The sequence below is a fragment of the Silene latifolia genome, chromosome Y (assembly GCF_048544455.1).
Source record: "Silene latifolia isolate original U9 population chromosome Y, ASM4854445v1, whole genome shotgun sequence".
In the NCBI taxonomy this organism is placed as follows: Eukaryota; Viridiplantae; Streptophyta; class Magnoliopsida; order Caryophyllales; family Caryophyllaceae; genus Silene; species Silene latifolia.
In genome coordinates this window covers 419,794,005-419,809,257 of record NC_133538.1, presented here as the reverse complement: position 1 = coordinate 419,809,257, position 15,253 = coordinate 419,794,005, and the positions used below count along the sequence as shown (strand labels likewise).

Below are 15,253 nucleotides of genomic sequence, written 5' to 3'. Positions count from 1 at the left end.
GAAAAATTTGTGTTGTTTTTGCTCTAATTCTTTGCTTATTCTACTTATGCCCTCTTGTTTATCCCATTTTAAGCTTGATAGCATTTGATTCGTGCTTTAGACGGGATATAGCATGCATGGGGATGTCTTGACATAGTAGGTGGGAGATGGAAAATGAACCGAGTAAGCTTGATCTTGACTATTGGCAAGCTACAAATTTGGTAAGGTAGAACCTCTTTTGACCGACGCTTCCATATCCAGTCTCTTTTAGGTGAGTGTAGGTGTCTCCTTATAATGTGTGTTTCATCAAAACGCACAAGTATGGTTTTCATGTCATCTCTTGGTAAGCATGCATTCATTTGTTATAGCATTTTGGAGCCATTCACATGATATAATTACCTTTTTGACCCCTTTCATAAACATTTTCCCTAGCTACATTATAACTTGCCTACCTTTGTTAAGCTAGTAGCTAAGTTCTTTTGGTGATGGGATGCTCAAAATTGGGATGCTCTTTAAAATCTATATCATTGTGAAATTGGTTTGCCGGATATGTCGTTGTTATCCGGAGTTATGAAATAAAGAATTGGAGCAAGAAAAGAAAAAAGAAAAGAAAAAAAAGTCCGAAAAGAATGAAAAAAGGGAGAAAAAGAAAAAATGAAAAAGAATAAAGTGTTACAATTTGGAAGAAAGGAAGAAGAGGTTATGTTATTAAGAGTTCTCATGTGTTTATCAATATCTTATGGAGAATTTCTCATGATGAGTAATGTAAGAAGTCATTTGTCAATTTGATTTCTATTTGGGTTGGATTGAGCATGCTTTTATGGTTGTTGCTAGCTTAACCTTAGCTCCACAATCCATAATTCATTTGTTCTCCCTTCTTACCCATCACATATTGTCTTCTTCCTACCCATTTGGCTTCTTTATCATGCTTACATTTGATTGTTTTGGCTTGCTAGTTTTGACATGTTTACCATATTAGATTGCGGGCGCATTGTTATAAGTTGAGGATAGTTGAGTGTTCATTCATAAAATTGTCCTTTCACATATAAAAGACTTTGAGTTCCCCGTGAGAGTCCATAAGTCAAAAGATCATGCAAGACCTTAAAGGTTCATTCAAAGTTTTCCATGCTACACCGTCGTGTAAATCTCATCCATGTTTTTGCATTATTCCTTATGCCCATGTTGTCTCGGGTTTTGACTCGTTATGCTTATCTTGTTTTAGGATATTGCAATGGATGGGGTATGGTTTCTTGCTTGGGGACAAGCAAGAGTTTAGCTTGGGGAAGTTTGATAAGTCCATTTTATATAGACTTTATCTCCTTCTTTTAGCTCTAATATATTTGACATTATGTATTAACCTTAGTGATTTTGAGCTAATATTGTATTTCTAGTTTCATTTGCATGTTCTATCATATTTTGTAGGTACTTAAACATTAAGGAGCTTAATTCCACATATTTACAAGCACTAGGATACAAAACTAATTTGAAGAGAAGAATGGACCGACAATGAAGTAAAGCATGGACTTGCATGAGCAAATGTGGTGGATTAATTTGAGAAATGCACAACACAAGTCAAGAAATGTCAAGCCCAACAGGAACTGGACCTGGCCAATGATCTTAAGGATCTCATTACTGCCAGAGATAGTTTTCTGATTCAAAAGGCTAAAGTGCAATGGTCATTGGAGGGAGATCTAAATACTTCTTACTTTCATCACTGTATCAAAAAAAGGGTGATGATGAACAAGGTCTTCTAAATTGAAGATAAAGATGGTGTCATGTGTACTGATGGAGCAGCAATTCAGAATGCTTTTCTGGTTTATTACCAGGAACTCCTGGGAACTCACAATACCACTGCTGATGTTAATGTCAATGTTGTAAGACAAGGACAATGTTGTACTCAGGCACATTGGCTCCTAATTAATAGTCCTGTCACAGTTGAGGAGGTCAAGAAATGTCTGTTCAGTATTCCTGCTAATAAATCCCCTGGGCCTGATGGGTATTCTAGTCAGTTCTATAGGGATGCTTGGGACATTGTGGGGACTGACATTTTTGCAGCTGTTATTGATTTTTTGACACTGGCAAGCTATTAACACAGATAAATGCCACTGTTATCACTTTGATCCCTAAAATTGACAGACCTGTAAGTGTGAAGCATTACAGACCTATTTCTTGCTGTAATGTGATTTACAAAGTTATTTCAAAGTTACTCTGCTCTAGGCTGGCTCTTGTTCTTCCTGACCTGATTTCCAAGACACAGGGTGCCTTTGTTAAAGGAAGAAGCATATTGGAAAATATCTTGATTTGTCAAGATCTTATTAGGCAGTATAGCAGAGGGAAAGTTTCCCCTCGTTGTCTCTTTAAGCTTGATCTCCAAAAAGCTTGTGATTCAATAGAGTGGATCTTTGTGAACTAGATGTTAGAGCCCCTTTATTTCCCTGAAAAGTTTAGAAGAATGATTATGGTTTGTATTTCTACTCCTTCCTACAGTCTTAACCTTAATGGTGCACAATTTGGTTACTTTCCTGGTAGGAGAGGGCTTAGGCAAGGAGATCCTATCTCTCCTTTAATTTTTTGCATTTGCATGGAATATTTTTCAAGAATCATGGAGTTTGCTACTAGGAAATGGTACTTCAGATATCATCCTATGTGTAAGAGTTTGAAACTTACTCACTTACTCTTTGCTGATGACCTTCTCATGTTCAGTAAAGGAGATGTGCAGTCTATCATGCTTATTCTTAGGGTGTCTTGGCTACTTTTTTCGGTTCCCTCGGGCTCAAGGTCAATGCTTCTAAATCAGAAGTGGTTTATAATGGGGTTCCTGATTCTTTAAAGCTTGATATTGCTCAGGTTTCTGGATTTCAAGAGGGTAAGCTCCCTTTTAAATACCTTGGTATTCCAATTCAACCTGGTAGACTTACAAAGGCTGACTATAATGTTCTTCTGGAGAAGATTGTTTCAAAGATTAGAGGTATAGGGGCTAGGAAATTGAGTTATGCTGGGAGACTAGTCCTTATAAACTCAGTTCTGAATACATTACATAACTACTGGGCATCCATCTTTTTTATTCCTAAGGGAGTTATCAAGAGAATTGAGAGTATTTGCAGGAATTTCTTATGGTGTGGGGGCTCAGACTATAACAGGGCACCTTTGGTGGCATGGCAGGATGTGTGTTGCAGCAAAAAGGAAGGTGGCTTGGGTATAAAAGAAGCAGGAGTGTGGAATATAGCAAGTGTGGGTAAACTAGTGAATTGGATATATACAAAGGCTGACAGATTGTGGGTGCTATGGATTGATCATGTCTATATGAAAGGGGCTGATTGGGAAACATATCATCCTCCTCCTGCTTCTAATTGGAATTGGAGGAACATTTGCAAGATCAAGAATAGGTTAGCTGGTGGTTATCAGGATAACTTCTGGGTTGCATTTACTAGTGGTTATTCTATTAGTTCAGGATACCAATGGTTACAGGCAATACACCCACATGTACCATGGTATCATGATGTCTGGGATACTTGGGTTCTCCCTAAGCAAGCTTTTGTTGGTTGGCTTATTCATAGGAATGCTCTAAACAGAAGATCTAAATTGTATAAGCTAGGCCTGGTTTCTACTGCTAATTGTGTCATTTGTGAGATGGGGGAGGAGACACATGATCACCTATTCTGGGATTGTGTCTATGCCTCAAAAATTATAGCAGGATTAGAAAATTGGCTGCAGCTGAAGCTCAATGATCAGTCTGGTTCTTATTCTAAGTTGCAGCAGAGAGTGTGCATGGTACTTAAAGGTGCAGTCCTGTATGCTATCTGGTTGGAAAGGAACTCTGCTCGTCTGGAGTTCTCTATTTGCAGGCCTGAAAGATTGCTTCAACAGATTCAGAAACAAGTGCATGGGAGGCTAGTGTAGAAACTAAGAAATTGTACTATGCCTAGTGATTGTGGTTGGCTAAGTACCATAAATATTAGATGTTCATTTTGTACTTAGCTTAGATGGAGGTTGGCTTTTTTTTGTAGAATGTTTTTGATGTAATCCTTTTATTATTAATACAAAGCTCACATTTTACCAAAAAAAAATGGCAAGCCCAATTAATAAGTCCACACAAACTCAACATGGGATGCTTAACTTTGGATGCTCAACTTTGGATGCTAAATTGTGTGATTAACCAAAGGCTTAAAGATGCGATTAATGGCTCACTTAGGATTCCTTTGGTAATTAATCAAGCAATTAAGAGAAAATATTTGGGGTTGACTCCTTGTATTTACTCTAAGTTTCACCCTTTATTTCCTATATAAAGGGTGTAGACTTTAACACACCACACACCATACACATACACAATTTCTCATAATTCTCTCTAAATTTAGTAGTTAATTTATAGCTCTTAGTTTAGTTTAGTTTAAATTTTATTTATGTTATTTACATTTCCCATTTCCATTTCAAATTATAAAACAATTCACATTTATAAGTTATTTATATTACAATTATTATTCTTCCATTTCCATTTCCATTTCCATATTGCAAGGTAATTTCTATTTACATTTAATTATATTTATCATTTTATTTGTCATTAATTTAGTTTGCATTTACATTATGTTAGAGTAGTTTACCTTGTCTAGGGAATGAAGGGAGCAATGCATAAAAAGTATTTGTAACATGATAAACTAGGATGATATAATTTTGTCTAATTGTTTCTATCACATGTTTGCACCATAATGTTTAATCTTTGTTTAAGGCCATAATCGTAGATTAAGTTTGTTCATTCGTTCTAAAGTTGAGAGGCACGGAATTGAATTAGACTAAGCATGTGTAGTAGGACGACCTAGTCATGGACGAGAGTTTCTCTAGGACCCGGTCTATGGTTGACACTAATGCCGTAAGGTGGGTGTCTCTAAGCCTAAACAATTAACGTTTCATCAACTCCTATGTTTAACTCCTCTCTATAAACTGACCACAAACTTGAAGAGACTCAAGGCAGGACTGCATCAGCTGAATAGGGATGCTTTCAGTGACATTGAGAAGGCAACTGCCAAACTGCAGCAGGAGGTTGAAGGTTTACAAACTCAACTGGGCATGGATCCTGATAATCTGCAGTTACAGCAGCAGGAGTATGAGGCCTCCCAGGAGCTTAAAATTAATAGCCTGGCTAGGGACATGTTCCTTTATCAAAGGGCAAAGAGTGTCTGGATCAAGGAAGGTGACACTAACAATGCTTATTTTCATAATACAATCAAGCAGAGAAGGAATAAGAATAGAGTGATTATGATAGAGGACATGGATGGCAACATGTGTGATACTCCTGGAATGGTACAGAATGCCTTTCTGGACTACTATAAGCATCTCTTAGGCTCTAGCCAAGGGGTCAAAGAATTCACAGGAATATTATTGATCAAGGCCCTAGGTGCTCTGAAGTTCATAATGCACTCCTACTGAGACCTGTCACTGGTGAAGAGGTCAAGGACACTCTTTTTAGTATCCCTAATGTCAAATCCCCAGGACCAGATGGGTATAATAGCAGGTTTTTCAAAGATGCTTGGGGAGAGATAGGCAAGGATGTTATCACAGTAGTGCTAGATTTCTTACAACATGGTAAAATCTTGAAGCAAATAAATGTAACTAATCTTACTATGGTGCCTCAATGTGATAGACCTCAGACTGTTATGCAATATCGTCCTATTGCTTGTTGTAATGTCATATACAAGGTAATCTCAAAGATCTTGTGTGCTAGACTGGCTGATGTCCTCCCTCATATAGTGGACCAAAATCAGGGAGCTTTTATACAACACAGAAGCATTTAAGAGAACATTCTGATATGTTAGGATCTGATTAGGTTGTATAAAATGCCTTCTTCCTCTCCTAGGTGTATGTTTAAAATTGATCTACAAAAATCTTATGACACTGTAGAATGGGAATTTATGGATAAGCTACTGATCATGCCGAACTTTCCCTTGAAATTTAAGAACTTGGTAATGCAATGCATTACTACAGCTTCCTTTTCTATTTCACTGAATGGCGAGATGTTTGGTTTCTTTCTAGGGAAGAGGGGTCTGAGGCAGGGAGACCCTCTTTCTCCCCTTATCTTTACTCTGTGTATGTAATACCTGACCAGAACACTCAAATATGCAGCTGCTAGATATGAGTTTGGTTTTCATCCAATGTGCAAGAAATTAGGGCTCACTAATCTGATGTTTGCTGATGATGTCCTTATGTTCAGTAAGGGGGATGCTAAGTCAATGATGCTTTTATTGAGGTCCTTCTCTACTTTCTAAAGAGCTACTGGTCTAAAAGTAAGTGCATCAAAATCCAATGCTTACTTTTGTGGGGTGCCTGATCAACTCAAGAAAGAGATCTTAAGTGTGTCTGGGTTCAATGAAGGGGAGCTACCATTCAGATACTTAGGCTTGCCTATCCAAACTACTAGATTGCAGAAGAAAATTGTGAATGTCTAGTAGAAAAAATTTGTTCCAAAATCCGTATCTATGGGGCTAGGAAATTCTCTTTTGCAGGAAAATTGATTTTGGTGCAGGCAGTGTTAAAGAGTCTTTGTTCTTACTGGGCTTCTTTATTTGTTCTTCCCAAAGGGATAATTCAAAGAGTAGAAGCTACTTGCAGGAACTTCCTGTGGGATGGGGGTACTGATTATAGGAGAGCTCCTTTGGTGGCTTAGGACAAAGTATGCAGGCCTAAGGAGGAAGGGGGTCTGGGTCTTCAGGATATGGAGATGTGGAATAAAGCTCTGGTTGGGAGACTTGTGGACTGGATCTATGAAGGGAGGGACACTGTCTGGGTCAATTGGGTGGAATGTAATTATCTCAAAGGAAGGGCTTGGTCTGATTATGAGCCTACTACTAATTCCAGCTGGGTTTGGAGACGTATATGTAGGGTCAAAATGGAACTTGCAGCAGGCTATTTAACTGGCAGATGGCATGAACAACCAGATGGATACTCTCCTGCTGGCTATTACAGGTGGCTTAGAGGGTTCAGGCCTAAAGTTTTTTGGCAGCATGTGGTTTGGAATCCTTGGAACATTCCAAAGAATAGTTTTATGGGTTGGTTAAGGGCTCATGATGCTCTGCAGACTAAGAACAAGCTTCTGCAATATGGGGTTGCCAGTGATGCTGACTGTCTCCTGTGTGGGCAAGACACTGAATCTCAGGAACGTCTTTTTTTTGCATGTGTCTATAGCAAGAGAGTTATCCAGTCTGTGAATTAGATTATGGGATGAGCTTTTCCCACACATGATATGCTGGATTGGTGTATGCATCAAAATGGCACCAAGGTCCAAAAAAGTGTGTATTTTTCTGTGCTTATGTGTCTGATATATCAGGTCTGGCAGCAAAGGAATAAGAGTAGGGTGGAGATGATTGTTCTCAGGCCAGAAATGCTTAGCAAAGTGATCGAGCAGGAGATGAAAGCTAGGATCAGGAGTAGAGATATGCAACACTTGAAACATGATGACCTTGAATGGTTACATAGCATGAAACTCTTGTAATTATCTTATATGGCTCTTGTACTATGATATCCTCTTATTAATATATTCTTACATTTTACTAAAAAAAAACAAAAACAAAAAAAAACTCCTATGTTTAATTTGAGCATTTACATAATTTGCATGTGTGACCCGACTTCCCTAGACTCCTTTTATCATTTAGTTTATTATTTTCTAATCATCAAACCAATTCAAACGATAACCGAACTCAAGGTAAAATTCACTCCATAAAAACTAAATAACAACTCCCGTCTCTCTCTGGTTCGACCCCTACGTACTACATTCATTTGTTTTGTTAGGGTAAAAATATTATCTTTGTATAGGTGTGCGATAAGCCTATCAGTAGAGAAGATGGGAGAATGCCTTGGATGCTCATATTAGGATGCTCTTTGGATGCTAACTGCGCAATTAACCGGGTGTTTAAGAAGAAGTTAATGGCCAACATGGGATTCGCTTGGCAATTACTCAAGAATTGAAGGAAAATTAAGAGTGTGCTTAGGATGCCATTTTGGAATCCTTTGCATATTTTACTCCCTTATTCTTATATAAAGGGTGTTGATCAACACACTTTTACACACCATTTTTGTTAGTATTTTTCTATGCTACTTTCATGTTCTTAGTTTAGTTCTTAGTTTAGTTTAGATTAGATTTATATAAACAATTCCTTTAAGCATTTCAATTTATATTGCAATTTCCATTTCAAGTTATATTCAAGTTATTTATATTTGCATTATTCTTCAATTCTATTTCCATTTCCATTTCAAGGTAATTCTATTCCTATTTTCATTATATTTATCATTTCAATTGTCATTAGTTTAGTTTACATTTACATTATGCTAGAGTAGTCTACCTTGTCTAGGAAATGAAGGGAGCCATGCATAAAAAGTATTTGTAACATGATAAACTAGGATGTTATAATATCGTTTCATTGTTTCTATCACATGTTTGTATACTCACGTTTAATCTTTGTTTAAAGGCCTTATTCATTGTTTAAGTTTGTTAATTCGTTCTATAAGTCAAGAGGCACGAAATCAGATTAGACTACGCATGTGTAGTAGGACGATCTAGTCATAAATGAGAGTTTCTCTAGGACCCGGTCTATGGTTGACACTAATATCGTGAGGTGGGTGTCTCTAAGCCTAAAAAATTAACGATTCATCAACTCATATGTTTAATTTAAGCATTTACATAATTTGCATGTGTGACCCGACCTCCCGAATAGGCTTGATCTTGACTATTAGCAAGCTACAAAATTGGTAAGGTAGAGCCTCCTTAGACCAACGCATCCATATCTGGTCTCTCTTAGTTGAGTGTAGGTGTCTCTGTATGATGTGTATTTCATCAAAACGCACAAGTATGGTCTTTAATTCATCTCTTTATAAGCATGCATTCATAGGTTGTTAGCATTTTGGAGCCATTCACATGATTAAATTTGCCTTTTTGAACCCCGTCACAAAATTGATCCCTAGCTACATATACATATTGCCTACCTTGTTGAGCTAGTAGCTTTAATTAGTTGTGTTTGGGTGCTCATTTGGGATTTTTTCTATCTTGAAACATCATTGTGAGCTTGGTCTTAATGCTCTTGAAGAAAAAAACAACAAAAGAAAAAGAATTGAACAAAAATGAAAAATTATGAATTGAAAAAAGAAAGAAAGAAAATAAAAAAGAGAAGAAGCATGAAAAGAGAAATGAAAAAAAAAGTATGATTTGAATTGAAAAAAAAAGAAGAAGTTGATGTAAGAAATTCTCATATTTTATTATCATCTTTTGGAGAATTTTCTTATGGTTTGCATTACAATATTGGGTTAGTTTCGGGATTGAGCATCCTTACATTTTGGATAGTTTCTAGCTTAACTTAAGCTCCATATTTCCATAATTCATTTGTTCCCCTTTCTACCCATGTCTTTTCTCCTTCTTCTTACCCATTTGTCTTCTTTATCATGCTTGCATATGATTGCTTTTGGCTTGTAGTTTTGAAATGTTTACCATATTAGATTGCGGGCACATTCTCATGAGTCGAGGATAAGTGAGTGTTTTCACACAAATGTCCTTTCACATACAAATGAGTTTGAGTGCATTTCGTGAGAGTCCATTAGTCAAAAGATCATGCAAGAGCTTAAAAGTTCGTTCAAAGTTTTCCATGCTACGCCGTCATGTAAATCTCAACCATGTTTTGCATTGTTCCTTATGCCCATGTTGTCTCGGGTTTTGAATCATTATGCTTAGCTTGTTTTAGGATATTGCAATTGATGGGAATTGGTTTCTTGCTTGAGGACAAGCAAGGGTCTAGCTTGGGGGAATTTGATGTGTCCATTTTATATATAGTTTAAACCCCCCCCCCCCCCCTCCCCATTTTAGCTCGATTTATTTGACTATTGCGCTTTATTTAGTGTTTTTGTGAGCTAATATTGCATTCGAGGTATATTGCTCGTATTTGTTACATTTTGTAGGAATCTAAGCGATCGGAAGCTTTTTCCCGTCATTTTAGCAAACATCGGAATTTGCAAGGCTAAGAAGAGGCAAGCTTGATCATGGCATGGCAATTTATAAGGAGTGTTGCTCCAAGCAAAAATGACACTAACTTATGTTAGTAGAAAAATGAAGAAATGAGTCCAAGTATAAAATCAAGTGTTAAAGCCCAAGTAGAGAATATGGGAGAATGCCTTGGATGCTCATCTTAGGATGCTCTTTGGATGGTAATTGTGCAATTAACTGGGTGTTTAAGAAAGAGTTAATGGCCAACATGGGATTCTCTTGGCAATTACTCAAGAATTGAAGGAAAATTAAGAGTGTGCTTAGGATGCCATTTTGGATTCCTTTGCAAATTGTACTCCCTTATTCTTATATAAAGGGTGTTGATCAACACACTTTTACACACCATTTTTCTTAGTATTATTCTACACTACTTTCATATTCTTAGTTTAGTTCTTAGTTTAGTTTAGATTAGATTTACTATAAACAATTTCCTTTAAGCATTTCAATTTATATTACAATTTCCATTTCAAGTTATATTCAAGTTATTTATATTTGCATTGTTCTTCAATTCCATTTCCATTTCTATTTCAAGGTAATTCTATTCCTATTTTCATTATATTTGTCATTTCAATTGTCAATAGTTTAGTTTACATTTACATTATGCTAGAGTTGTCTACCTTGTCTAAGGAATGATGGGAGCCATGCATAAAAAGTACTTGTAACATGATAAACTAGGATGTTATAATATCGGTTCATTGTTTCTATCGCATGTTTGTATCATCATGTTTAATCTTTGTTTAAAGGCCTTATTCATTGATTAAGTATGTTAATTCGTTCTATAAGTCGAGAGGCACGAAATCGGATTAGACTAAGTATGTGTAGTAGGACGACCTAGTCATAAACGAGATTTTCTCTAGGACCCGGTCTATGGTTGACATTAATATCGTGAGGTGGGTGTCTCTAAGCCTAAACAATTAACGATTCATCAACTCCTATGTTTAATTTAAGCATTTACATAATTTGCATGTGTGACCCGACCTCCCTAGACTATTTCTTTATCATTATTTTCTTCCATCATCCAACCAACCAAACATACAATAACTGACCTTGATAAAATTCAGTCCATAGCAACTTGTTTAGCAAACTCCCGTCTCCTTGTGGTTCAACCCCTATTACTACATTTCTTTGTGTCTAAGGAAAATATCTTTGCATAGGTGTGCGATAGCCTATCAGATACTTTTTAGACTTTCAGATTGCTAGTCTTTGGTTTTTTAACTCCCAGAATTCAGTATGAGGAAAGTTGTAAGCCTTATTCCAATCATACCAGGGCCATTTTGTTGATGAGTAATAATTCAAAGCCATTTTACTATCATAGCATTATTCCATGAAAGGAGTTCACCGATATCAAACCCTCCCTCAGTCCATGGCGAGCATATATTTTCCAGCTTTTAAAGATCATGCTCTTGTGCCCTTCCTCTGAATTCCAGAAAAGGTCTTTACACAGCTTATTAATGATTTTGATAATACTGTTTGGAAGAAGAACACTAGCTCCCCAAAAGTTAGTAATCCCAAAAATGACAGAATTGTGGAGCTGAACTTTACCAGCATAAGAGAAGGATTTTGCAAACCAGTGGTGTAAAGTAGACTAGATTTTGCTAATCAGTGTCCCATAAGTTTCAACAGTGTTCCTTGCAACATTTAAAGGCAATCCTAGGTATCTTAAGGGAAGAACACCCTCAGAAAACCCAATATCCAGGAGAATTTGAGCTTTAACCTCAGTAGAAATTCCTCCAAAATAGACATCAGTTTTATTAGTATTAGCATGCAAACCTGACCACTGAGAGAATCTATGCAAAACCTGCAGTACAACATTAACAGATGGGACATCTCCCCTGATGAATATCATCAAATCATCCGCAAAAATAAGATGCGTCAGGCCAAGTTTTGATCATTTGGGGTGATATGAGACATATGGCTGTGTGCAAATCTTCCTAGGTACCTGGACATAATCTTCATACTTAGGACAAAAATATAAGGAGATAAGAGATCTCTCTATCTTAGTGCACTCTTTCCTTTGAAAAAATCATGTACAAATCCATTAAGTTTGAGAGAGAACCATGAGCTTGATATACATCCCATGATCCAGTCAATAAACTGAGTGGGGTAATTAAAAGCAGCAAGCATATTTTTCATAAAATCCGACTGGATAGAATCAAAGGCCTTCCTAAGATCAACCTTGATTAAGCATCTAGGTGTCAAATAATTCCTTTCATATTCTTTGACTAGTGACCGAGACATCATTATGTTTACATGGATATTCCTCCCTACTATAATGGCGGCCTGCTCAGGCCCTATAATTTGAGGGACAATATTTTGGATCCTATTTGAGAGGATTTTACTAATGATCTTGTAGAAGGTTGAGCAAAAAGAGATGGGCCTAAAATTCAAAACAGTGCTACTAACCTGTTTTTTAGGGATTAGAGTAATTAATGTTGCATTTGCCTGCTTGCTTAATCTACTAGTTCTAAAAGAGGTTTGGACTCCCTTGCAGAAATCGGGTCCCACAAGATCCCAAGAGGCATTGAAGAAGGCAGAGGAGAACCAATCAGGCTCAGGGCTCTTGTCAGAGCCAATATTGAAAAGAGCATCTTTAATTTCAGAACATTCAATAGGCTTTATTAATCCTATAAATTGCTCTTCCTGTACACACTGCCCCTGCTGAATGAAGTGTGAATCAAGGAGGGTAGTGTCAATAAAGGTGCCAAGGAGACTTTTATAGTAATCAACAAAACCAACTGCAACATCATCCAATCCAACTCTATCCTGGCCATCTTTGTCTTTGATTTGTCCAATGATTTGTTATTGCTTTCTATCATGAATTCTTGCATAAAAATATTTGGAGGATAAATCATTATATGAAATGTTTGCAATTTTTTCTTTTTGCTTGAGAATATTTCCTTCAGCTTGTTTAAGTTTCATATAAGTAGCCAGAAGTATCCTCTCCTGGTCCAGAAGAGTAGAGGAGTGAATATCCTCCTGAATTTGCTGCTGACAAAGGTGGAGATTATCTTTGCAAGTCTTGATCCTTGAAGAAATATCAGTAAAGCTTTCTTTGTGCATCAAGAGGAGCTTATTTTGTACATTTTTTAGCTTAGCAAAAGGCTTGAACATCAGAGAGCCATTAACTTGTTCCATCCAAGCTTCCTGAATGAGATTGTGATAAGCAGGTGCTCCATCCAACAATTAAGGAAACTGAATCTTGTTCTGACATGCTTATCTTCAAAAATAGTAACAAGGATGGGAGAGTGATCAGAGATTCCAGGAGGAAGAAAATTTGCAGATGTGGCGGGGAATTTGGCAAGCCAGGATGGATTAGCTAGGGCTCTATCAATTTTTGACCAAACCCTATCCTCAATATATATCCTGCTTATTAGTCCGATTAAGCTCACATCATATGCCATTACTATCATCTACCTCACATTGGAGCAGGCAAGAATTAAAGTCAAGGTTGTCAGCAAGGTTAGTGGGTGTGTTAATAACTCGTTCATCAGCATTTCTGACCACATTAAAGTCACCAAGAAGAATCAATTCCTTTACAGTGGAGCTGATACTAATGAGATACCAAAGAGCATCCCTTTACCTAGCATTATTACTAGCATATATCATTGTCACATGAAACTTATGACAAGTGGCATGATGCAGTACCTCACAGTGGATAAACTGAGTATCATATATCAGGGGTGTGACAGTCACACTAGAAGGCTTCCAGATGAGCCAAATTCTACCATTATAATGTGCTTTATAGTTGCAGACTACATTAAAATCCCTGAATTTGTTCCTTATTTTTTATTTGAGCTTTCTTTTCCTTTATTCTTGTTTCAAGGACTCCAAGCATATAAATCTTTTGGGACCACAGGAAATCCAGGACTTCCTGTTGCTTGAGGGGGTCATTGCCTCCTAAATATTCCAAGATGAGATCTTCATTTGCCTCCTCTATCATGAGGATCCTCATCTCCTATCCTAATTCTAACTGGTTCTCTTTCAGGACTGGTGTGCCTATTTGAATCAGTCAGTGAGTCTCTCTTCAAGGCTATTTGAGACCCATCCAACCTATCCTTATTGTTGTATTCTTGGTGCATTACAGTAGGGGAGGGAGAGATGTGCACCCTTGTTAGGCTAGGATAAAGGCCAATAGTTAAGCCAAGCTTCCCATGCCCAAGAGTGATAGCCTCCACTATCCCTACTGAGCTAACACCTAGCATACAAGGATGGGTTTCCCCATCCAATATATTTGTTACTATATCTCTCTTCAAGGCTATTTGAGTATCTTCTACTTGGCCCCTTTTCTACAGTCCTAAGCCAATTTAATAAACTTTGAGATGGAGCAGCCTGAAGTGAGTATGTTTCCACTGTATCCTCTTGCCCATTTAACAAGCAGGGTGTGTTGGAGTTAGTGTCCTCCACAATAGTGCGTATACAAATTAAATCTCATTACAGTAATATAATAGGGATACTTATATTAATGTAATCCATGTCAGTTGATTAACGTAAATCAATAACGGTTGGCTGACTAGAGTTTGATGTTATTGTCGTATGACGGCGGTGATCAACTGATCCCTTTCGGTCACACCTAAAGGAACGAGCCCCAATAAATATCTAATTAATTGTATGTGATACAGTTTAATTAGTCCCTTGATAAACTGACTAAAAGTTAGTCAATTGAGTTAATTTAGAGAGATCGAGTTATGAACTCGGGCCGACAGAATTTATTATTTAATTATGCGATAATTGAATAATAAATTATTGAGATGGGTTTTAGAAATTAATTGTTAATTTACGAAAATTGTACTACTTGACTAATGAGATTAGTGCTATTACTTGTCATATACATGTAGTTGTACATGTATATATAATATGAGTGTTATTAGACAAAATAATTGGGAAACATTTATATCATATAAGATGATAAAGTGAATGATATATATTAATTTGTGTGACAAATTATAAAATCAAAATGGACCCATATTGGTATGGGGTGTCGTGTAAATGGACTAAAAAATGAGGTGCTTTAGACACCATCATTAGTCTTATGCATGCTTTACTTTTTCTCTTCCCAATTTAATTATTATTTGTCTTATCTAGGTAGGTTATTATTACTAGCATGCTTAGAATACAACTAATAAAATAATTGCACTCAACCTCCCCTCTCTCCTCTTGGTGGCCGGTCCACTCAAGTCTTATAAGGAGAATTTTTCTCCTTATTTACTTACTCATGCATTTTGTGGAAAATACACTTATCTCTCTAAAACCTCTCAAATA

At 36.8% G+C, this 15,253-nt stretch overlaps 1 protein-coding gene across 1 annotated transcript; it reads right to left on the bottom strand.

Annotated features, from left to right (window-relative positions):
• Nucleotides 1–12,793: 12,793 nt before the first annotated feature.
• LOC141632427 (uncharacterized) lies at nucleotides 12,794–13,395 on the bottom strand. The gene is made up of 2 exons (XM_074444973.1): nucleotides 13,204–13,395; nucleotides 12,794–13,138 (listed from the first exon to the last, which is right to left on the bottom strand). The coding sequence occupies exons 1-2, from the start codon at nucleotides 13,393–13,395 to the stop codon at nucleotides 12,794–12,796; spliced, it is 537 nt and encodes a 178-aa protein (XP_074301074.1).
• Between the last annotated feature and the right edge of the window lie 1,858 nt (nucleotides 13,396–15,253).

Coding starts and splice junctions, on each gene's coding strand:
- LOC141632427 (XM_074444973.1), bottom strand. CDS start 13,395: ATGGCATATGATGTGAGCTTAATCGGACTAATAAGCAGGATATATATT. Junction 13,139..13,203: donor CTATTTTTGAAGATAAGCAT/GTCAGAACAAGA, acceptor AATCTCATTCAG/GAAGCTTGGATGGAACAAGT.